This window comes from Helicoverpa armigera, chromosome 4 (assembly GCF_030705265.1).
Source record: "Helicoverpa armigera isolate CAAS_96S chromosome 4, ASM3070526v1, whole genome shotgun sequence".
NCBI classification, from domain to species: Eukaryota; Metazoa; Arthropoda; class Insecta; order Lepidoptera; family Noctuidae; genus Helicoverpa; species Helicoverpa armigera.
In genome coordinates, this window is record NC_087123.1 from 8,114,541 (window position 1) to 8,140,864 (window position 26,324).

At 33.9% G+C, this 26,324-nt stretch overlaps 1 protein-coding gene across 3 annotated transcripts; it reads left to right on the forward strand.

Moving 5' to 3' along the window:
- LOC135116710 (very long chain fatty acid elongase AAEL008004-like) lies at positions 1–26,108 on the forward strand. 3 transcript variants are annotated; one of them, XM_064034150.1, is made up of 9 exons: positions 1–340; positions 5,676–5,747; positions 12,961–13,042; positions 15,335–15,525; positions 16,193–16,273; positions 18,165–18,327; positions 22,095–22,231; positions 23,396–23,581; positions 24,541–26,108. In XM_064034150.1, the coding sequence occupies exons 3-9, from the start codon at positions 12,994–12,996 to the stop codon at positions 24,670–24,672; spliced, it is 939 nt and encodes a 312-aa protein (XP_063890220.1). In that variant the 5' UTR covers positions 1–340; positions 5,676–5,747; positions 12,961–12,993; the 3' UTR covers positions 24,673–26,108. The 3 variants fall into 3 exon arrangements, with proteins under 3 accessions (XP_063890220.1, XP_063890222.1, XP_063890221.1); XM_064034152.1 differs by lacking the exon at positions 5,676–5,747; XM_064034151.1 differs by lacking the exons at positions 1–340; positions 5,676–5,747 and adding an exon at positions 7,370–7,600.
- The last annotated feature ends 216 nt before the right edge of the window (positions 26,109–26,324 follow it).

Consider the following 26,324-nt stretch of genomic DNA (forward strand, 5'->3'; position numbering starts at 1 on the left):
CAAGTGTAAGTCACATCACTACGAGGGTGGTGCCGAGTGGGTTGGATTGTACATAATTATGTATTATTTTTAATTTGTTTAATTTTCTAATTAAGTTTGCCTTCTGTTATTTTTATTAATAAGAATGAAGTTAATAACTTAATACTCTATCAATAAAATAAGTTATTGAATAACAATTTTGGCGTCAGCTATTTTTATAACCTATTAGTGTGTAGATTGAAGCTGTATGAATAACCGACAGTGCCTACAATTACTGTTGCCTCTTGTTCGAGATCTTCTGTTACCTAATTGTGGTTTCAACATTTCGTCGCTCTCTTTGGAAATAATAGTGTAAATAATGGTAAGTGTCACTATGATCATTTTAACGATATTAGTCATTGTACACGCCCACTGTTTGATATCTTTTTACTCACTAGCAAATGTTTTTATCGTTCTTATTTCAAAGTTACAAACTGCTCAGATAAAAAATGCAAGCCGCATTAATGATTGCTAATTAACTTTCCACGAGTGTTGAAGTAGTTCATGAATAGGCACTTACAGTTTGATGACCTTATTTACATTTATATGGAATTATAAAAGTGACATATTACGATAAAATAATTAACACTCTGAAAAAGGTAAGCAAACTTTTCAATGTTTCGAATGCATTTGTTACCATTACTTTGTTTATTTTGGCCATTCAAATGTTTTTTCAATGTTTAGAGTAGTCAATGTGGCACTCCTAACAAAACCTAATATTGTCCAGAGATTTGAGTGGATATAACTGCAATATGAAACAAGTGTGCATAAGATTGATTTACCTGCACAAAACACTTGTTACTGATACCAAGTGATATGAAATAGCTGTAAAGTTTAAATTGCCTTGAAATTCTATGCTATGTATATGAAGTAAAGTGTATACAAGAGTAAATATTATAGATATTTTGACTCATACAATATATTGGTCAGTGGGTCATCATCGGTAGAATGCTGCATGATTCCCACTGTTTCTGTGAATCCTGTTTTGACTTCTGCACTCATATACAAAATTAAGAGACTAATATCATTTCAAATGTAGGAATACTAATTTAATCAGGATTAAATACATTGTATAGGTATTTCTTCGATTTGCTGTAGTCTCTGTTATTTCTATGGTATTCTAAGAATAATTATTTGTGTAAGATTTGAAAATTAGGTAGAACTTGACCGCTGAAAGCTATTGAGATTCTTAAGTTATTTAACAGTTCTGTTAACTTCTTACATAAGTAAATATGCATTAGCTTTAATGAATAAATTACCATCACATTTTATACACAATTAATTTTGTACTTCATAATGAGTAGGTATTACTAATTTACCCTACTAAGTATGATTTTGTCATATAACACTTTAACTTGTATAAAAATTATGTGTGCACCTAATGGAAGTCACATATTATTTCTCTAGAACAAAATTGTTTATCATTCCTCATGTGATACTTTTTGCACATGCACAACACACATTTTTGGCATAACATAGTAAAATGCCAAAGAACCACTCAAATCAACTACCCACTCTAAGTGCTTGCCGATATAAAAATCTTACGATATATCAAATATGATAAAATATCAAAGTAAACAATAATAAGAATATTTTTAGTGTTCCATACCCAAAAGATAGTATGGGACCCTATTACTCAGACTTCACTGTGTGTCCATCACCGAGCCATATCTTATGAACCCTTATAAAAAGATGTGCTATTACAACAAATACTGAAAACTAGAATATAATAAAATTTTAGGATGCTCTCATCAACAAACATCACATGATGGCTGTTTCTATGGATTTTGGTACCCTGATATTGAACCCTTCGAGTGCGAGCCACACTCACACTTGATCAGTTTTTTAAATAAGTTTCTCAATTTAATTTTACCTATTGCCAAAGTCCCTAAATATCTTGTGTAGAGGGCACAAGGAAGAGTTCTGAAAGGGACATTAATAGCCACTTTATAAACAAGTCAGCCAGTTTAATATTTGACTAAAACAGCAACTTTTATTTTTTGCTTGAGATTAAACTATAACTTAACATTTTTTTACATTGTTTATTACCCAAGGCTGCTTTTTTATTGTTATTACGTGCAATTGTTTTTTGTAGTGTATTTGTGGAATAAACCAAATAACATAAATATATGTAAATGTCGCTATTGCGTAGAGTCGCTGTGAGTTGATTTCCCACTTTATTTATGTTTAAAATGTATTTGGTGCATTATATTTCGACCGAATACTTCGAGAAGGCTTATGAACTTCCGCGATCGAGAAAAAACAATTTAAAATCAAGCAACGCAAGTACATTAAATTGCCATTAATATAATATTAGGGTCCAATTAAACCGTATTGTTAGATTAAACACCAGCAGATTCGTGATTATTGCTAATGCTCTTGCGTGTTCTATTTCCATTATCGATCATAATCGAATTTTATTGGTGAGTATGATTGCTAATCCTTAATTGGGGATTATCACTATGCTGCCCAAAATTATATCTCGTCCAGGTGTGTCTGAAAAGACTAGTCATACATAATTCTCATAATCAACATAAATAATGATAACACTATCTGATTGACCGAATTACTCATATTTTTACAGTATCTACGTTACGTTTAGCAACTATCTAAATCGGTATATATCTATCTACAATTTGGTAATAGTTAGTGTAAATTCAGAAATCATTTTCGTTTACTTCTCTTATCATATTTGTTTTTGGTAGACGCACTGAACACATCATCTAGTAATGAGTACGTGCGACTTGTAAACGCATAAAAATATACGATATAGGTAATAAATCGATAAAATCCGGGAAATACACAATATGATACTTGCACAAAGAAGTCTAAGATTTCATATAATTAGAAGTGGGGTACCGGTTTCTGCTGTACTCCTTTGAGCTTGACACGAGTTTATATAACCTGTAACAGCAGTTGCACAATGCTATGGAAAAATTTCGCAATTATTGTAGTTTTAGCCATCTATCGATGCATCAATATGCGCCCATTCTTACTTCTACTTGATAAAAGAAAAAAAATACAAATTGAATGCAAAGGTTGTTTGCACCTGCAAATCACTCACTACGTAAGTTATATGAAAATAATGCCGTTTACGCGCATACATAATTATTTTGTTTACAATAAAATCATGATTTAAGCGTTTTCTTGGGTACTTGTAGTAGATGTTATCTATGTCTCTTCCGTCTTAATTAATTGTAGTTCTTTATAAGTCGGGTACCTAAGTAGGTGTCCCACTAACTTGTGTATAGAGTTTCCAATATGAAGATTTCAGCAAATTCTGTTATACATTGCAAATACTGTGAAATCAGCATTCCACATGTAGGAACTAGATTATTGACAAGACTTGAGCGTCTGTCACTGCGACAGGTTCGCCGATTTCATAGGGTACAAAGTTCTTAGTGAACGGCCGATCTGCACATTTATTTCTAACAGCAACGTCTTAGTTTTGCGCAAAAATACCTATTTACAAAGTATGTTCGTGAAACATTGAATTCCACGCTTTTTACCACAGTCGTGCGATTATTTCGAAAATATCTTAAATACACCATAAGTACTCATTTTATAATATCAAGTTCGAACAAAAATTCAGGCTATTCTAATTAGTGGCATTCTTGTAGTTAACGAATTTCATATTGGCAGTGCCACAAATAATGCTTCTTATACATAGGTATATCAGTTAAGACGCCCGCACTAGAACACTTTTTGTTCGGATAAATACCGCTGTAATTGTGCATGCGAAAACTATTGTGCAAGTCATATTAACTGCAATAATATCATGCATACAGATACGAAATTTCGAAAGTTAAACTGCGGTTTATGATTTAAGATCTATTAATAGAATTAACTAGGTACTTATTTCAAAACTTTTCATATACCTAATATCAAAGCAGACTATACTTTTGGGTACCTATTAATTTGCGTTTACCATAAAATAGTAAAATAAAAGCGACAATAATTGTCAATAGGCCGGCGAATAGCCTTATCAGCGACTAATCTATTCATTTCCTTAAATTTAAAAATAGATTGTTTTTTTTGTAAAATCTAAGTAAATGCCATATATATGCAATAAAATCTTTTGTATTCAAAATAGACACATAATAGTTAGCATTGGGCTTGTTTTTTTGAAATCAGCATATCTTGCGAAATCATAATACGAAGAATAATGATTATTATTTTGACTACCAAATGTGTGCATAATATCCAAAATATTCCATATTTCGTATGCAACGCGTTTGTATTTTAAATACAATTAATGTACTGGGTATAAATTAAATACCAAAACCTAAAAAACACGTCGTCTGCTGATAAAAACACGAGTAAAATCATTCAGTATTTAGGCAGACAAATGTGCCGGAGGCCTATTCATTTGAGATGGCTAATGAAAAATGGAAAAACACACTGGCACACAAACAAGCAGGTGAGTAAAATGGGGGAACAGAGAAAAACAATAAGAACCCGAAAGGCATAGGTATATATCGGGTGTGTCGTTCATAATCACATTAAATTTTATGAATATACTGGTTAATATATGTCGATTAACATAACGAAAAAAGAAAAATACGTGACAATAAAAAAATGAATTTTTCAAACAAAGTAAATAGAATAAAAGTGTTCGAAAATTAGGACACCATATAAAAGTCAGTCATACAAACAACTGAAATTCTCCCTTGAAAACTGACAGCTGTCAACTGATCAAAACATTCGATACTCCTGACTTTATCTCTGCTTTACACATGATGTTTTAAATTATAAAAACGAAAAATGACTCCTCTGGTTAAACCACTGAATGGATGAGGTTAGTTTTTTTTTACAATTCGCCACAGAATATCATAAAGTATATGCGATAGGATTTAATGTGATTTTGAACGACACACCCTGTATATTCGTACTTATACGAAAGTTTCTACCCTGTTGCGTTAAGTAGTCTCTCAATATGCTAAATAATAAATCACGTGAATTTGCTAGAAGCATACTAAATCAATACTAAATATTGGTTGAAGCACCTAAAAAAACTGTCCAGCAACTACTTACAACTTCAATATTTAATCTCGTCAAAACTTAATAACCAAATGACGTCCATCTGATGAGCAAATCACTTAAACACACATAAAGGCTCCTAAAACAATAAATAAAAATAAATTAAATGATCATTAAGAGATTTAAACGATTTTTCTTAAAATTCCGGCGTACCTTTCCATCTGGTTTGTTTCCTATTGAATGTCCTAATTACGATTCACTGAACTGAATCCTGCTTTTTAGGATCTGAGGCCTGAGGTAAAGGGCTGAAAAGGGGCAACATTTTGCGACAAAAACCTTTAACAGACTAGAACGATAACCTACTACTACTTCTCCGAGTTTCATACATAAACTTTAAATTCATGAAATAAATAATAGCACCTTTCTGCAGATGGTTTAAAATGAGAGTCAATAAGGAAATTGCGATTTTTACCCAAAATCATTTTACAAATATAATTTGCACGAAAGGAACTAGAATCTCGACAGGTTTTTCAAAAAGCTTTCCTTATTTGTTCTGTAATAAATTGATGATATTGAGTCTGCCATTGTCTAAATCGTAGTTGAAACTGGTATCTCAAAACAGCTATCAAAAATTGAAGGTCTCGTTTTATAAATCATGTTCTATATTGTTTTTGCAGATATCACTTTACTAGCGGAAATTCGGCAGTCCTGACCACCGTTTCTCTGTGATAACACCAGCTGTGTATGTGGTAAGTCAAATAAATCTGATGTGAATTTCTACTGAAAAAAGTCATACAATTTATATTTCTGGGATTTATATATTAATTAAAAGGTTGAAATGACGATATGGAATGGTGAATATGAAATATTACATGCATGATTCGTCAAATTAAACAAAATGTACAAGCTTGTTTTTGGGGTTGAAAATTCACGCACAAATGTGCGTTCGGTAGATCAAAGTGACGAGTCCCACGCATAAGTAAACAGAAACAGTACAAATATAACTCCCGGAAAAACCTTGACTGTTGAGCTTGACCAGTAGGTACTTCAGCAATCAGTCAAGGCAAGGTAGATGCGATTTTTATTCAAGTTTTGTTTTAACTTGCCGTATTAAATGACGGAGGAAGTAATACAACATTTTTCACATTTTGAAGCAGTCCTCTGTCCTCATCCACTAAGTACTGATACTTACATCAAAATTATTTAGATGTACTATAATTTTGGTAAAATATATCGTAACGAAATTGAGTACTTATATTACATACATATGTACTTCAATACTTATCCTTCAAGTTAATACACCGCCTTCATGAATCAGTAGAATGGTGCTAACTTAAATTACTAACAGATTTCGACATCGCTCTTGATACTGTCATGGCTGCTTTTGGGCAGATTTCCAACAATATGAAATATACCAATATATTATTTTTTAGCTAACTTTTGGCTCAACAGGAAAACACTAAGTATGTTACTTACGAAAATAATCTCGTTTACAATAACTCGAAAAAGGAATAAATCATAAACCTGTTGGATGCTGTGATCTTTAATCTAGTTTACCAGGATCAAGGTAGACCGGTGTCTCGTTTCGTATCCCTATTTAACGAGGAAATAAAGTAAAAAATTTGCAAAGTTCAACAAGTTGCATGTTTTGCTCTTGTATTTTCATTAGCTACTTTATATTCTTGTTTATTTATTTAGAAGGAAAAAATACATCGCTGTTGTATATTCTGATTTAATTATATTTGTTAAACGAGAAAAAGAGTCATTCTTAAGCATAATATGTGAATTAAATAAGGGGCATAACAATTTCGCGCTTTATTTTCAGGAATCGTGAGTGCATAAGAATGAAATTATCCGCTAACTACATTTTGTCAGAAACGCTTGGTTTATATTACATGGCTTCGGAAGTCAAATAGCAAAATGATAAATATTAGAAAACATAATATTTATGCTGAAGGTGTACTTCCTTCGTAACATTTTTCTAAAACGTGAAAAATATTTGGGGTTATAAAAGTCAAACGGACGTTTGATTTAAAAATTCGCACACGTATCAAGTCTTCATTAACTTTTTGTAATTACACTGAATTTATTCAAACTGTGTGATTATTATACTAATTGCACTTTTGATGAGTTGAGAGATATAAGTTTTTCTTGAATAAATAGAATTATATTTTTAAAATTATTTAATGTAAAGAAATTAATTTACATGACTCCAACAGACTCCAACTACGATTTGGGGTTGGTCCTGTTAGAAGACTAAACAGTTCCGTAGATCCCTTTTGTGCGAAGGTCGAGGGTCATAGCAATTATTGGTAGTAGTCAATGACGTTTGTGTGACGCGACATTGTGACGCAGATAGTTCGCAAAGACGACGGCGCGATGGTACGCCGGCGGCAGCGCGCGCGCATGTCAGTCAGTGACGGCCGCGCCGGTGGACGCCAACACCTGCGCGTGCACATACATCAACAACGCGAAAGTCGACCTGCTTGCTTTTTATTATTTGTATTCACGCGGTGTACATAACAGACACAGTCCTATAGAAAGGACAGTATCGTCCTTTCGTCGTTCCACGCCTGTTTTATTCAACATACGTACCGTTCAAGTAAGTGCTATAAATAAAATAATTTTAATTTCGATTATTAAACCCAAAAAAGAAATCAATTTTCCATGGTCCAAGCACCCCAAAAATCAAACATTAATGATTTTTAAAAAAATTTGGCATTCATTTTCTTTCATCGATATATATACGTTATCGATTTATTATTTTCCGTGTTTGCTTTGCTGAAGAATGCAGTGTAGCTGAATAAGATTACGAGCAATTGTGTTAATCGTGGAGTGTGTATGTTTGAGGGCAATTTACACTACCAAATTCCCAACAAAGAACATTATTTTAAATCTTGACGTTGTGTAAAATATGAATACATATTACTTTTCCTCAAAATTCCGGTTATCAAATAAAGGTATTTTACATGTGGTAGAAACATAACCATCCAGTTTCGTGGAACAATATAGTATTAACGGAAAAATCTCAAACATAATTCAAGATGATGCAATTAACATAAGCTTCCTTGTTTGATGCAAGTAGAGTAATGCATGTATTTGTGTTATACGTCTGATACTGACCATATTGTCGTAATTTTAACTGCATTTCTACACAGCAGTTAAAAATATTCGTCTTTGCAATAAACTCTGTTTGTGCAAAACTTTTCAAAACTGTGTCATGTATCCGTAATAAATTACAACATTAAATACCAATTTCTTCGTTGGCAGTATTTAATTATGTCTTTCGCTTGCGAATTCAATTCGAAAACGTCTTTGTCCAGGACACAGAGAATACCATAACCCCATGAACGTAATTAAGCAAATTGCATTCCATTGAGTGTCAAACGGGGCTGTTATTGTTCCATCACAGGTTACATAAGCAACTGACAAAGATTTCACGAGGTTCCTATCTAATTGATCATCACTGCATATCGATGAATTTACGCAACGCTGCGTTTGCGTCGCGTTGTTGTCGTCTCGGAGGTTCCACATCGCTTCATGGGCGAGCTACAATTACGATACTTACAAACACTTTTCGAATGTCATTATCTTGTAATGACTCATTTCAAATTCATCGAATGATCAATTTTCCTGAACGTATTTACTTTGATATCTGATATCGCAGATTAAGAATGATTCAATGTTGCAGTTTTATCTTTATTGGATACACTTACCTTGATTTTTGAATATGCAAGGACCTCAATCAACCAATGGAATATTCATAGTAAGCATTGACATTTAGTTGGAGGAAATTCAACATCGAATGTTCTAGCTGTTGTTGCTTGATCTTGAAACAGTTCAGGCAGAGGTCAAGGAAAAGTAATGAGGACCATACTGGTGATAATTTTATGTCATTATTTATCCAACATAAGTCAGAACTTCTTCAAGACTTGTAATCTTCGTTTACTATATTCGAAACACTAATCTGTACGTTGGACAAATACCTGCTTATTAATACCTGTGTTTCTTTCATTAACCTTGTTTTAGTAATTGTCCAAAATTAAAAAGAAGGTGTCATAAAAGCATGGCTTAGTAGATTCATTTACAAAAGACAATTGTGATCATTTGTCATTTGCAGAAATCTGCACATCTTCTATACTATTGATTCTATCATCCTTCTTGTCAGTCGGGTAGTAAAGACAACTAAATAAACTGCACGGTAAGATCAGAGCATTGCATATAATAATTTCGTTATCGACATATTTTGTACAATATTAGTGTATCATTGTTAGTTTGTTTATTCTTATTGATGCACATATTTAATTCAAAATACTGCTAACCAAGGTTTCCTTACTATGACCTCATCTATAGAATCTCCCTGACATGCATATTAGAGGTATAGTTGTATAATGTCTAAAGTGATAAAATATTAACCGGTTTGTTTTGCTGATTAGACCACCTATTTTTTATGTAATTACCTATAAACATTCACGCTAATGTGATTAATGATAAGGAAATTCACACTATTATTCATTTTTTAAGGAATGTTTTTATCCACTTACGTTCCATTGTGTACAAATGTATGCATTTATCCAATAATTATGATGATTGCTTATTACGGTCAACGATGCTTCTAGACGCTTAATTCTAAAACAATGTTATTCATACCGAGTACTATTACCACCTATGGGCACCGAGCTGGAACTTTATTCACTAAAAGGTTGCAATTAAATTTCTCAACGAAATGAATTTTAAAATTGGACGTAGAACATACGCGATATATCCATAAATAAATATAACGCAATGTTAAAAACTTGACGGGATGGTTGTCGAATAGTGGTGTGTGGTGCGTACGAGTCTGTGGCAGTGGGTCAGTGGTACCGCAGGGCGCAGGCGCGGACGTCTGGCGCAACACCCTTACGTAAAGCCTGCGGACTACGGACCGAGGCCCGGTGAAAGTTGTGACTACTTCATAGAACACTCGAGACGAAAACGTTTACGGTCCCCTTGCCGCGTATAAACGGTTTTCCTTGCACAAGGATCATTTATATTTTGCTTTAAGATTGTCATAAATGTCGTGGTTCGTCTTAACTTAGTAGCACATGTGGAATTTACATAATAGATAGTTAAGGTTATTATTGTTTAGACATAAACAAATGGGCATGGGCAAATTACTCAACTTAATAAATAAATAACGTATTTTTTTGGGTCAAATAAATAAATAATAAATTTCCTTTAAAACAGGTAAAATATAATTGTTTTTAGGAATTTATTTATCATTTATAATTATATAGGTACCTAAATAAAATTTCCTACAAACTTATACAAATTAATATACGCCTTCAGATAAGAAAATAATTAATTGCGACCTTAAATTACGCTTAACTTTTAATTCCAACTTAAGTTTCCTGCAATGCAAAAATCACAGTGCAAAATGAATCTTTATTAACTTAGTTACTTATGTTTATTACTTTTGAGATTATGACGAGACCCGAAATAAACCCGACCTTTGCAGCCATCTATGGATCTATCAGAAATGTCAGGTTCAATGCTGTTGGGTCAATATTCCGGATTATAGTTTTTGGGACATCATAAGTTCTAAGAAAAGACGTTCTAAGATATTTTTTTTTAATATCAGTTAGTATTAGCATTTAAATACTTATTCTTTTTCATATACAGTAAACAAATAAAGTTAACGTTATTAAAGCATAAAGCAATAAAAAAAATGAAGAATATTTCCCTTCAATGTGGCAATAAACAATTAAACATTTTGAAAATATTACATTATTTTATTATAGCGTTTAAAAAATTAAAATATTAACTTATGTAAGCGTTATACTTGCAAATGGGTAATTGGGCTCAAGTGTAGGCGAGTGTAAGTGAATTTTGCCGTGAAGAGCAGGTCAAGGTCGGTTACAATAGGCGGTTGTGCAACAGCTACCTGCAGCTGGCTTCGTGTCGTGTCATCTCGTACTTTTCAGCCACTACCGGCTCGCACAGCCGTACCCGCAACAAAGTACGCGTAATCCGATTCACTTATTTCACGGTCATGATTTATAATCATCATCATCAGTAACTAACCTTGCCACCTGTCCTACCCGATTATTATACCAGTACATGGTGCCGCGTTGTTGACGTCGTTTGCATCTAATTTCCCTTGATTGTTTCCTTTAATAGGAAACTTAGCTGGTTGACAGAACTGGCGCTTTGATTCATAGTGCTGGCCAATTTGTATCAACAAGATCTAGAATTTCGATGCCGTAACAAAGGTTAACAATTCACAGAACGTGACGATAGTCTAAAAACATGTGAGACGTGAGGTTTAGAAACAAACCTACGTGCCAACATAACTTCCGACCAGTCGTGAGCAACTTTTCGACTTGATTATGACTTTATTGGAGTCGAAATTCTATCTTAGATAATCAATGTGAATAATTAATTTTAAATTCATGTGATGCCGAGGCCTTATCTAAAACTAGACTGATAGTTCACGATTAGCAGGTCAGCTTTTAGGTATCAGGGCAAACAGGTTTAGTCATCGGTCAGTTGCCCCCCTTTTGCTTGGTAGAGAATAGCGATGTATGATGTGAGGCAACCTCGGAATACTCAGTCATTCCAAATGCGAAATCACCAAAGTGAATAGCTAGATTGTAAGGACTATGGCGCAATATGTTACCTGGTGGTCGCCATTCCGCCTTAATTTCATTTTAACGGTATTTTTTTGCTAATTTTGACACATTATGGGTTCATAAGTGTCAACAATATGCATTCCTCTCGAAAAGATGGTAATTTAACATTTGTGATCTAACTACTGTATTTTTTTCCTTAAAACCGACTGACAGTCCCATTTGAAGCTACAGAAAGACACGTGTTGACATTAAAAAAATCAGGTCTAAACTAATCTAAATAACTAGTTCCCAAGTAATATAACAGATTAATATACGCGTATTTCCAGTTCTAAATAAAATCACGAGTGGAAGTCACATGTAGGTAACGATCTAATAAGAATAATAAATGACCAACAAAAGAATTCCGTAATGGACGAAATCAAATCAATCAAACCATGCCCTGACAGTAGCAATTTTATATCAAACGAATATTGCCCTTTATTTCCGATTATTACTATAAATCATCGATAGTTTATTCCTTCCATAGTGTACCTATAGAAAACCACAGATTTACGTCATATAATTTTTATTGTATCTCGGATATAGCATTCGTTATCGCTATAATGTAATGAGAAAAAATGTAATATTGCGTGAGCGACGTCACTTGGCTTTGTCTCTCTAAAGGTATGCATTGACTTGCCTGCAACAGCCGGAACGCACGCACGAAACATATTAAAGAATTTAGTGTTGATTATGCAGGCCTTCGTATTGCCAATTTCTTTCAATTTGACAAAAAAGTGCATTCTTTCGGACATATTTTTGTCGGCCCCTTTATTGCCGACTACGAACTTTCGGACTGTTGTGAACCAGTCTACTCAATTATCTAACGTCACTTCAACAATCATGAATTACACATTTATAAAAGAAGCTTATGTACTTGAAAAAACCGAATGAAATATGGATAACAAAACGAGTTTGACAACACTACTTCTTTACAATGGCAATGACTGATGATGAATCGCGAACACCATCACTAAAGTCTTACATTTTCTTACAGCACAAGCAAGAAGTATTTCATAACCTACATAATTGTTATTGATACTTAGGACTTTCCACTATTGCCGATTTTGGACAAGGTCAAGACGGCTTTGTTCGCTTTACGATGACTTTACCTTTTTGGGTTTTTCTTAAATGTTGAGGGCGCCTTGAGAATGCCATTTTGCGATGTAAATATTTTTTTATGACTAGCGGATATCTACGCTACCTTAATAAACAAATGACCAAAATATTAATTGACTGTAGCTTGTATTATAAAATAAATAATAAATTTTGATATACAACATAATTTTAATAAGTTTCTCTTTTGTTACAGATTTAATTAGTCGATAAAGAAACCTACCCAAAGATGGCAACCGTATATAATTGGTACAGAGACCTAATGGACAACAGGAGTGGTAAGTATATTTTACTAATTTTAATAAAATTTTAAACAACGCTTCGTACAACCAACAAACCTATCCCAAAGTCGTATAAATAACTTTCGTTGTCAATTAGGTACATTCCAGCATTTGTAATGATCCGCATGTTTATTAATTGTCTCATTGTTACTCAAATTAATCTAGTAAATATTCATCATCACTTGAACTTTGACCTTTTTTGACAAATGGTACTTATACTTACTCATATATACAAAAAAGAGTAGAATGAGTTTGTAGTATCTATTTAGAGTGTAGGACCCCTGATAAAAATATGTTACTTCAGTCGTCACGAGGACCTTAAAATATTGAATTGTTTTTAACAAATCCAGTCCTGAGTGCAATACAGTGCGGTCGGATCGTGTTTAGTCGAGTCTAAGAGTTTGCTCAATAAGTCGTTACATAAGAACTGCGGAACGATTCACACTCAGACGCAACCCCACTCTGGTAACGTTGCGCCTTCTCCGGTAGAAGTTATGTCAACTGCACAAGCGGCCTCGAAACATCAGTCGCGGTTATTGAGCTACATACGTAAATCGTAAATCTGGAAAATACGCACAAATCGCATATATCACTTGTATATTCTTACGTCCATTACACATAATCGAAGTACCTATTGAGAAAAATAACTCAAATACGTAGTAAGACGTAATCGTTGATCTGGCAATTTTATAATAACGAGACCTTTGTCCAGTAAATCACAGTGATTATATGTGGGCGATTAGGTAGTTACATTCTTTTGAATATTAAAACGATTAAGTATTTTTTTTTTTTAATTGTCGATTTTATTCTACTACATATTAAAAAAAATAGGATAAAAAACTGAACCGTTTTGTTACGGAAAATATTGTGTTAGTACTACAATTTGACACATTTCATGCAAAGGCTGAGTACAAAATTACAAATACTCACGTTTATGTAAAAACAAATGAAAATTTCAATTAATTAAAATTAATTTGGCATAAAAGGTTCTTTTATTTTTCTTATGCATTGGCAATTAGGTAGTTAGGTACCACTATTTGAATATTTATTGGGGTTATTAAGGAACCCGTTTCTCAGCCAGTAGTGGTATTCGAAATGTAAATCTGAAAAGCTTAAGAAAAAATTGTTTAATGGACTAACGGAAAAGAATCAAACCGTGAGGCAAAACCTACTAAAAATCAGAGATGCAAATCCATCTTGAGCTAACTGATGATCAAAGTTCATATCCTTTCTAAGTGACCAGTGCATTCACCTCACAGTGGGATAATAAGTAGGTCGTTAATAAATATTAACCTCTATAATAATAAAACTTTAGTCTACGGGACAAAGTCCAGAGTACAAAATATAATATAACTCACCATCACATTTTATCAATATCCTACAAATAAATCTTAAAAATCGTCAACTTTGGCTGACAGTATAAACAGTTCCTTCTCAATTAATTAAAATTTTGTCTAGAAACTTATTATATTTATGTTTTCTTATAGCAGTCGGACAGTTTAACTATCTTTATTTTTCCTTTATGCCAACCCTGACATGGTATATTTATGACATTATCAGGAAAGTTCATTATGAAAATTACATGCAAGGTGTCAATTTTCATACAAGGAAAATGATACGGGATGTATTAAGTACATGCAATATTTATATATGTTATAACTAAAGTACACATTTTCTTAAGCAAATGTATGCTTGTTATATTACTTTATTGACATTCAAGTTGGGTATTTTTCCTGCATTACTAGCTAAGCTTTACTAGGAATATGGCTCTATTCGCCTTATTAAGTCATGTCATTTTTCAAAACAAGTCCGGTTGCGCATATTGTAGTAATTGTTCTTGAATACTATAGTACCATAAGAAGTCAAGTATGAAGAAGAAGATAATCAGCTCCTAAGTGGTTAATAAGTACTAACCTGCAGATTTTTTTAAAGAAAAGTTTCTTTGTTAGTAATAATAACAGTTTATGCATTGTACACAATAGCCTGTTTTAATTATATGTCCAAGTATTAACTAAACGCTATATTTATTACATCCTTAAGTAGATAGATTAAATATATACCTTTCAATACATATTAATTTGTATCACATATCCAAGCAGTATTAGAAGATATATCAGCTGGGGAGTTTTTCCACCACTTCTTCTTCCCAGCCAGACACATAGGAGGAAGTAGTGAAGGGTGGGCGTTTTGGGGGCTGTCTTTTGTGACTTTGACCTTCAAAAAGTGCTGATTTTCAGCCTACCTTAATTAATGACTTTTTATCTATTTATATTTTTCATAAATTTCTAGATCCCCGAGTGAAGGACTGGCCGATGATGTCATCGCCATGGCCCACGCTGGCCGCCTGTGTATGCTACGCGTACTGCTCGAGGGTGCTCGGCCCCCGGTTCATGGCGAACCGCAAGCCCTTCGAACTGCGAAACGTGCTAGTCATCTACAATCTCGCACAAACAGTATTCAGCGCCTGGATATTCTATGAGGTAAGCGTTTCAAATATACATAGATAAAAAAATAAAGTATAGGTGTTGCTATATATCAAAATACTTAAGCGTTTGTCTATTCAAATTTCTTAAGTACTGGCAACGTTGTATTGCTCTCTGTTTTTTTTTCCGATTGTGAGTATGCTAAGCCTGTTTGATGTATTTTGTGTCTACAAGTAATATGTATATTTTTGTTCACGAGTGCATCTGTTGTTTTCTGCCCAAGCAAGACCCATCAGGTAAAGGGCCCCAGCACTCTTCCTTTACGATCTAGCTAGTTACTACTTCGGGTAAATACCCTCGCAAAGGGTAGAACACGCACGAACGGCCAATGAACTTAGATACAACTTGATTAGTAACTAGAAATACTTTGTAGCAAGCAAGTACTTATGTATATTCATTATATTTATAAGATGGTGATCAACACGTGAAACATTTAAATCAGTCGATCAATAAGTCAAGTCAACTGAACTAAGTTATTTTTATGTGTGGCATTTAATCATCTGGTCTTGTAAACTTGTCGTATTGAGATCGTCGACCTGTTAACCTTTCATAAGGTTTAGCATTATTGCCCAAGTAAATATAATTGGACACTAAAATAGCATTAATGCGTACAAAATCGGAAAACCCGAAACATGTTGTTTTGATGAGTTTATTTTATTTTCAGTATTTGATGAGCGGCTGGTGGGGTCAATATAACTTTACGTGTCAACTGGTCGACTACTCCCGGAGTCCAATGGCAATGAGGGTAAGATATCACGAATGTTTACTTCTGATGTAGCATGATAAACAACGGAAAATACCCCAAACCTTTTCACAAGTCATTTTTATTTAAATTTAGGTTTAATCATCGGTATTCCCATGGAATTTGTAGACGTCACTGCTAATACATATCATTAAAATATGCCCCGAATATACATAATTGTGGTAGGCTTAACACGGTGACCCCTGACGACAACATTTTCATATTCAAGTTAACTTATTAGCAGATCCTGTCAGTTAACTAAGTGGGTTTTAAATAGCTTATGAAACTTTATTAACCAAATATTAAAAAAATATATAAATCATTAATATTAATCATATGATTAGGTTAAATTTTAAATATGCATATCACGGCTCTGTTACTATGACAACTTTTAACACATGTCTGTACATACATTTTTAAATACTTTGAAAAAAAGCCATTTTTGTTTTCATGGTACGTTTCCTTCATTTTAATGTCCTAATTTCTTACTGTCGTCTTATAAGTATAGGTAAAAATAAATAATATGCATGTAAGTAAAGTTTTTTGTGCCTGTATAGTGGACATGTAAGATATTATGAATATTTCATATTATTCTGGTACCGTATTCACAGTAGTCATATACAAAATAACAATCAAAATACAAATACTTCCGCATACGTCCTTCTAAATAATTAGAGACATCGCGAACACACAAATAAAAATATACTGTCAACAATAGTTTTACGAGTTTGACGCTAATGTTCCAAGAAGGACAACTCTATTAGCATTCCCTAGGCCTTTGCTTATTTACCCATTAAATTGTTTAAAAATACAATATGATGGAAGTTTAAATACGTACTTGGACAAATCAATGACAGTTATCGGTGAACATGTGTGATTAACCTTTGGGTACGTTCGTTTTCGAATAAATTATTTACTAACGACATTAGTAATCAACAGCGGACCACTTTGTATACAGTACCTAATAATGTTCGTAGTAACGGGTGTTTATGAATTTTTAAACTAAATTGGGGTTTCATTGTTGTAACTGATTTACCTACATGATTAATCTGATTCTTGATCATGATTATTCTGTGTTAATTATGTAAAGTCAGATTCGAGCTGTTTTGGTACTTATCAAACTTATTTAAAATTAGCTCAGGGTTATGTGGGTTTACTCAAATTCCACTCCTACAGGTTTATTTGGGTTTCACAAAAACGTGGGTTTTTTGTTTTTTTACATTCATTCTAAAGTTATAAATAAGTTGTTTTTCGATCTGTGTACCTGAACCAGTCCATATTTAGATACCTACTATTTTTTTTCTGTAAAAAGATTCGATTGACTAAAAAAGCTGTTTATAAAATGTTCCAAAAATAAACAAATTGTGGTTTATTTTAAATAAAACATACTGATAAACACTACCTGCAGCTGCTAATGACTCAGACCAAGCATGGTCAGGTCATATCATACTACAACAGCTGACAATGATTTATCGATCCTGATAAAATCACTCTAATATCTAATAATAGGAGATTATCTGTTTATAGCTGTGTTAGTCGTGTTTCCATCAAACCAATTAGCCGATAAAAATTGTCTGTCGTCAGGGTCCTACCCATCTTTAAAGCGCAATAAATAAATAAATCCTATACATACCTGTTTCTAAGTATATCTTGGACACCAAAGGCTGATAAAAAAGTGAAGAAAAACATCTTGAGGAATCCTGAACTATAAAGCCTGGAATCACCAACCCTCATTTAGCAAGCGTGGTGATAAATGCTCAATCCTTCTCCGTGTGAGAGGAGGCCTGTGCCCAGCAGTGGGACGATAAAAAGGCACTAACAGTAACATACATACCTGTTTAAGATTGTGCTTAAGCTTTTTTCATAATTAACAGAAATGTAATTAATTGTTCAGATGGCGAACACATGCTGGTGGTATTACTTCAGCAAGTTCACGGAGTTTATGGACACACTTTTCTTCGTGCTGCGCAAGAAAAACGAGCACGTGTCCACTCTGCACGTCATACACCACGGCATCATGCCCATGTCTGTGTGGTTCGGACTCAAGTTTGCACCAGGTAAGAATAATCACCATCCTACTATCATTATCCCAATTTTATTTAGAGGATGGCAGGATGTTTTCTTCTTCCATACTCTTGTATCTGCCATCATCTTACAAAGAAGCCACATCTTCTATCTATCTCCATTTCTAGTGACATCGACTTTCACACAATTAATCCACGTTCATGACGTGCCTTCAACCATCAAACTTCCTTTTATATACTCGTTCCTAACTTTTACCCATTTCCATTGCACCGTACCAAGTAAATTAAGAAAGGTTCAGTAATGTTGGGGACGACAGCTGAGTATTGGTGGTTTACATGGGGCGACTGCCTATCAGACTTTTAAACAAGAGTTACCAGGCAACGAAAACCACTTATAAAAATACCCGCGTATCACGACTTCAAACTGGTGACGATTTTCAGATACCTACCATTAGATTATCATGCTATAAAGCACGATTTTGTCTAGGTAATCTCCCATCTACTGACTAAACTCGGCAAGCGCCACTTTACTTAGGCTCCTTAACATTTATCTCAAAAGATTATGATATTATTTATCTAATATGATAGCAGTCAGATTAGAATACGTTTCATACGAAAATTCTAAGTAATCTATGACTCACTTATTACGAATAAGTTGGCTAGCAACAAATGCAAATCGTTCCCAGAGTGCAATGGCACGCTAAGAGCTAATCCTAAGTCAAGATAAGTATTGAGGTGCAAGCAAATTGTTTAATCTGAATAAATGTGAATACTTTATGACGAATGACGAACCTAGGATAAAAACATTCCACTACAAAGTTTAGTAAACTGAAGTAAATATACAATAAAGGTGAATGTGTTTATGACTAATTCTGAAATAAATAATGTAATTAATCATGCGGTTTATTTATAACAAATTATTTTCTACTATCTAGGTCATAGAGATACTATGGGACACAACAATTCTATTTGTAATTTGGCAATTTCTAATCAACTAATGTTGCTTTTTAATAAAAGTTATTTTTAAAACTGCCGAAAATTACGCCGATGAGCTTATGACGTACCGTTGAGGATTGTTAATATATTCAATTATGATATTGTTACGCATACCTGACAGTCTGAAAGACACCGAATATAATTGGGTCAGTGCGTGGTCTACATACATTATTGTTTTACAACGTGCATTCCTGACACGCACTTTGTTATTTAGCTTAAAGTTATGACATTACAGCTTAAATGGTGAGGTTTTACTATCTAATTTAAAATGTAATAAAACAGTAATTTGAAAAAATCTACGATGGAAAAATACTATATCAACATAAGTATTTTACCAATAATATTTTATTCGTGAGGAGGGTTCTTAAATTTTAAATACACAGTTTCTAAACGTAGAGCTAAATAGCCTAAGTATTATGTATAAATATACGCAACAGTAGACTATTCGTTTAATTAGTTTAATTCATTATTTGAACGTGTCTTGTCGTACTGAACGTTCAAATTCAATATGTAGTTTGATAAGGCATTGGTAGAGTGCCCTTACCTTATTACTGATTACAAATTAATGAAAGAGCTACAACAATGCCTTACAAAATACTACTTTGCTTAACTATAACTTGGTTCATATTTGTCAAAGAGGTCATACCAAATATACATCGTAATAATACTTATATCAAACAATTTCCTTCTAGAATAACTCAATAAATTATCATAATTACTTCCTCAACAGTATTCGAAGGTGCGTAAACCGACGAAATAATGTAAATACATGTTATTTGCACTACAAGGCCTCGTTGCCTTCTACAAAACTATGAATGAACAGTTTGCTTCCTCATTTACCATTCCTGCTTATTGCCGAGAAAAACATTTACAACACTTAAGGCACTGGCATATGAAGCTACAAATTCTCAAAATAATGCGAATACCGTAGCTATTCTATTGCTGCTTGAAAAGAGCTGGCTTAGTTCTAGTGCAAATAGACATTTGTAACTGCTATTGAAATATCAGCTTTACGCATCTTTAAATACAGTTATAAATGGCCATAAGCACTTCAACATAATCCATTAATGTAACTAATCAATCAGAGGTATGGTACGTTGCGCTTCAGCAAATCTGCACCGATCTAAATCTTCACTTTAAAAAGATTTTGTCAGTTGTCATTGTTAAAGCTCAGGTTTACGGTATGCGGATACAGTACTAGGACCGTTTCCACTTAAAACTGACTATATTGTATAATGTAGCCTTATATCTTAACAAGTTTGCCTTCCCATGACCTAATTACTCGCTTATCTTTTTGGAGCTTGAAGCCAAAATCAACGAAAATAAAAACACACCATTATGAAATCACTTCCGAATCTAAGGCGCCGTTTTTAATTTGGATACTATTTTAGGATTGATGTGTAATTCCTAAATAAGGTTAATTAGGCATGTAGTAACATATTCAGAAAACAAGGTTTGCGATATTTGGCCAATATATTGTAGGTGTGTCAAAAGGAATGTCCAAGGATGTGTCCAAAATATCTAAGTGTGAAAAACCACGATATAAAATTAAGCTAGTTTCTACTAAATTAACATTTTAATAAATGTACTTTTTTATAGAACAGAATAAGAATCTTTATTTGCAGGGGCACGATTTTAGGTATCTCTACATCATGTTCACAAAATATGAGTACCTACTCGATTTACATCATACTTTTCATGAATCGATTTAATTCACACAATTAGGGAGCAATTAATAGATGTCATGTCAACCCATCGTGATGTTCCGGACTTCATTCACGTGAACGAATACAGAGGCATTGAAAATAAATCGAAGTGCTAACTACTCAAATAACGACAAATAAGCAAATGTGATAAGCGAAAACACATCCGCAAAAAGTTTAAAAGGCGTAAAGGATGTAAATGATAAACTAAATAATAAAGTATTTTGTCCATTTATGGCTTTTAACTGACGTTATTCAAATCCGTGTTTCGTTTATTTAAGTTATTGTCTCTATGAGATCACGTACAAATATGAAAATGACGTATCTGTGCTAAGTGAATATGACAATTTTCGATATTTGTATTCTACTGTCGTCATGTAAATTGCGTCTTACACTAATATTTTTGATGATACGTAGGTACTTGAGATGTAGGTACCTAATACTGGCGTATAAATCCTATCTCCATAAGCTATTAAAGAAAATCAGACATCCATGTATAAAGTTTATTATTTTAGAATGCACATTTATACATTTACTGTGCCGTTAAAAACATATCGTATATTAATAAAACTATAAAGTTAAAAATAATACGAGGATTATTATTAAGACCAACTTATGTACCTATTGTGGTTTGAACATGATTATACTTTTGGCACATGGTGCCTGTCAAATATCCACTTATTGGATATTTGACAGGTTACTTACTGACAAGTTACCCTTGTAGACGTACAATGAAACTTCTTATCTTTACTAAAACACTGTCAATTGAGCTAGGTTCCTTTAATTTATGCAAGATGGAAAAATTCTACCGCGACTTATTGCACTCAATTATAATTATTTATTTATAGATTGATTCTTAACCATACCTACTTACATATTTATTATTAAAAAACATCATAAATAAGCCACTAATGTTTATTCATCAGCTTCCGCAGTTCTGTACAAATTGCCCTAATTGAGTAAATTGTCCTATATCTGAAAAATCTATTTATCTCAAAATTATATCGTCTATAAATTTTTGTACGCCGTCCCTAGTTAATCATCAGCATCTTCAGTTTTTGAGGAGTTGGGAGTACTTTAAAACCTTTTTATTGTCTACAGGTGGTCACAGCACATTCTTCGCTCTGCTCAACACGTTCGTCCATATCGTAATGTACTTCTACTACATGGTGGCGGCTATGGGTCCCAAGTACCAGAAGTACATCTGGTGGAAGAAGTACCTCACAGCCTTCCAGATGGTAAGTGCCACGAAACTTGTAACTATTGATTTGGAAAGGTCCATTTTCAACATGACGCTTTGTTTTGGCAAAAAAAAGCAAGTAAAACTCATCTTAGGCATCTAAAAGTTGTAGGAATAGGGGAAAATAAATAATAGGTAGTAATAAATAGGGGTAAATTATTCTCTCTATAATTTGGTTTCTGCGGCCATATTGAATGGATAGCGGACTTTTGAGGAGAATACATAATATAAAATTGATGCTTAAAAAACTAAAAAACACGTATTGTCATCAGAATTCAGGGCGTGTGCAAAATTTCATCCTAATCGAAGACCGGGGCGTGGATAAAATTAAGATTCCAAGATTTTCTTACATACATAGTTACAAGTGAAGCTAATATAAGCGTGTTAAAAAGAAGAGCCCTTAGCTCTGTAAAAAATAGCTAAAAAACCATGATAATTGAGTGGCGGATGTTTTCGACACCAAGCAATGTGTTTATCAGATTATATCTCCGACAATTAGATACGCTTAGAGAATTATTCAAATATAAATTAACAAAATATAATTCCATTTAAGAAAATAATTAAATAAAAGTCTCTTGTAATTCTACACGATCACCGTGACGAATAAGTATATAATAATATATATTTTTTATTATGATAAACTTGACTGTTGTTGTTCTCTGAATTATAATTGACCAAAAAAGTTGTATTAGTGAATCGAAGTTTGTAATTGATGTTTTGGATTGAGATAAAAGATAAAGTTCCGGGTACACTGACGTACTTGCTCAAAGGATAGGGTTTATCCATAATCACCATTGTTTGCTTCTAAAAATAAATAAACAAAAACTTACGACTGTTAATATTAATATGTTTTTCTTCATAGAATCACAATGTAAGCTTTTTATAAACATCTACATTGATGTCCAACAGGTTTCTTGAGGTTAAGATTTCTATTTATTTATTACTAGCCGTTTTGCCACGGTTTCACCCGCGTCCCGTAGGAACTACTGCCCGTACTGGGATAAAATAGAGCATATGGCACTCAAGCACATTGTAGCTATCTACCATTGAAAGAATATTGGAAATCCGATCAGCGGTTCCAAAACTTACCCCCTAGGTACAAGCTTACAAATACCTCTTTATAATATGAGTATAGGTACATGTATTTTATTTATTTGAACAGGTTCAGTTCGTGATGATCTTCACGCATCAGCTGCAAGTACTGTTCCGGCCGTCGTGCCAGTACCCAAGAGTGTTTGTCTACTGGATCGCAATGCACGGCTTCTTGTTCCTGTTCCTCTTCAGTGACTTCTACAAGGCGAGGTACTCCAAGGCCGAGAGGAAGGCTAGGACCAATGGCCTGTGTATGGTAAGTCAACAGATATTCACAAAATTTAATATCTTCTGCCTTTCAATGTTGGGGTCCACTTCCAGTCTACATGGAGTTACACTCATAAAAAACTCTTGAACTCAGTTGCCTGGACAACCTACCCCTTGCAATGATCGGCTGTCAGACCGTCTGGATTCTGACCACTTACTGTGTCCAAATGACAGCCGGGCAGCAGAATTGTGCCTTCTGAAACACGAAGGAACTCGTTATGACATAGATAATCACCTTTCCACAGGGTGATCACACAAAGCCACGAACCTTTGGACGATGGACCCGTGTGATTACTTAGCCACGAGCTCCTCTTTCTCACAGTTTAACGCTAACAGGAAAGTCAAATAGCACATTACGCGGTAATGCCCCACGCTTCCGTATCTAGCAGGAAAAGTACGTGCTTGCTTATGAAATTTTAGGTTTTCAAGATCGGCTTAACCTCGTATGGTCAATAATCCACAAAAAAAAAAATTTTGTTTACATTTCCTGTTGGTTCAGATTTTCAATATTACGAATATACTAAATTCTACCCAATTCTACCCAAAAACAGAAATACAATCCGGATTTTCCTGTTCTTATATCGATAGGGTCCTTGAATTTAGTATTCCGACTTAAACTTAGAGGACACATAAGAAGGTGCATTACCGCATGAGGACTATTTGTTGAGCTCTTCAGGACATAGCGTGATGTACAACCTTGTTGTGACACGCGTGTCATCGGAGAATATTGACACTTATGGTCTATGAGCCGCGTGTATTTACACAGCCACCGACTAAGTTCATGACTGCGCAGTTTGGTGTTGCCATTTTAAGAAGTTTTTTTTCGTAAAGAAAAACTGATGTTAAAAGTCAATGAATTGCCGCACATCTATTAGTTGATATCGTTTGACATATTTTGCATCGTGTATGTGTTCAATGGTTCGAAAGTTAATATTTTTCTCTCGACAGACGGTGATGGACGACAGCAGCAGTTCGCTGACCGGCAAAAACGGCTACAAGCAAGAAGTGGAGTCGCAAGTGCCGAGTTCGTACGCGTCATCAGGCGCGGACGCCTTCGTGCGGCGCCGGCCCGTGTCATAGTGCCCGCGATCGAGTGTTGTGACGTCACCATCTCGAACCTTCTATGTAGCCCATCGCACACACCGCGTATAGTAAAACGAACTGAGGATTACACCTATAGGATCATGTACATTTTCCAAAAGTTGAAAATGGACGTGTTTGTATAGTGTCGTCTTCCGCGCGGATTACGATATGCTAACTATACGAGTATGATACGTGTGCGTGGGCGAGTGTCCATCCGCCGACCTGAGACTGATGTTGTACGAGACTGTGACACGCCGCGAGTGACGACGTGAGTGCGAAGTGCCCGGGACTGTTGGTTAAATAATGTTTCAGACTATATTTCTACAAAGAATTTAGATATAAACATTATTACTTCTATAAAGTTTGTTGATGCACAAAGTCACTATTTTGGATCTTGCTTGGATTGTCTAAATGCCTTGTAATTTTTTTAAGTACAAAGTATGTTATTGAAAGTTTCTATAAATTGTTAAAAATCAAAGTCTCGATTGATGTGAAATCTAGTCGCGTTTTGGCGATATATATTGTTTTCTTATAGTTAACTGGAAGCAAGGGTCTATCAATGCAATCAATAAATCATGTTGATCAGGTTCTTTTTGTCAACATCAGGAGAGATAGTGGTCATACGGTGCCTATCTTTAATATTCATACGATAATGTTGATATATTGTCGATAGGCTAAAGTGAGATGGGCATTTTGTATTATGTATATACTTTATATTATTTTAATTTTAAACTTACGTTATGGATGGTATCATGTATAACGAGGTGTTTGAAAGGTTAACGGATTTTTGTAAATATATTTTTATTATTAGATGCTAATTAAAAACAATGAAATAATTATGTTACCATACATTTGTTAGATATCCAGTGTAGTTTTACTAACAGCAGTTAATTTTGTCGATTCTAAGCTCTGTGCTCAAGTACCTCATTCTTCCGCAAAAACCTTTTATACATAAATCTTGTTTATATATTTTTTGATGATAGAGAACAATTTGAACAAATTGATCAGAAATTGTGTTAATGCACAATGCATTTTATTTTTAACGTTATACAAATTTCCCCTGTAACGGTGAGACTGTGCACAGACGTCGATGCATTAGAGTTTACCGCAGCAAGGAAAGAAGCATTTCGTATTAGATAATTGAAGTACTCTGTGTGTAAATGTTGATTGAGAAGTAGAGTTACAATGTAGCTAAGTAAGTGAGTAGCGTTTGTGCATAGTCTCTGGCCGGCCGAGTCATCACGATAATATTGTAAGTATTATTTTATATGATGTTCTGGTATTACGATGCTTTAAGTGTTGTGCAATGTGGAGTGCCGGTTGCTTAGATCGCAGGTGAGTCCGCGCGACACAACAGTCCTGCTCAAGTAATTGCTGCGAATACACTCTTTTGCAAGTTTATTTATTACTTTAATAAAGGATTTTACAATTGATACAGTTTCTTATTTTTTTACCTACTAAACACTTACCTATGTATAAACATAATTTTAAGGAAAATACAATGTGTCCCGGGGATAAGTGACCGCCCGAAATTTTTTTAATATTTGTACAAAATTAAGGATAATTTCATTTATATTTTTGAAAAAAATCATAAAAAAAATTTTATTGTCAGGCCTGTTAATAACAGGCTTTGCTCTTTTTTTTCAAAT

What these genes read in the sequence shown, in the direction of transcription:
- LOC135116710 (XM_064034150.1), top strand. Translation starts at nt 12,994, where the DNA reads ATGGCAACCGTATATAATTGGTACAGAGACCTAATGGACAACAGGAGT. An exon ending in GCGCCTGGATATTCTATGAG is followed by an intron (nt 15,526 to 16,192) that starts GTAAGCGTTTCA and finishes TTTTATTTTCAG; the next exon opens with TATTTGATGAGCGGCTGGTG. An exon ending in CGGACTCAAGTTTGCACCAG is followed by an intron (nt 18,328 to 22,094) that starts GTAAGAATAATC and finishes TATTGTCTACAG; the next exon opens with GTGGTCACAGCACATTCTTC.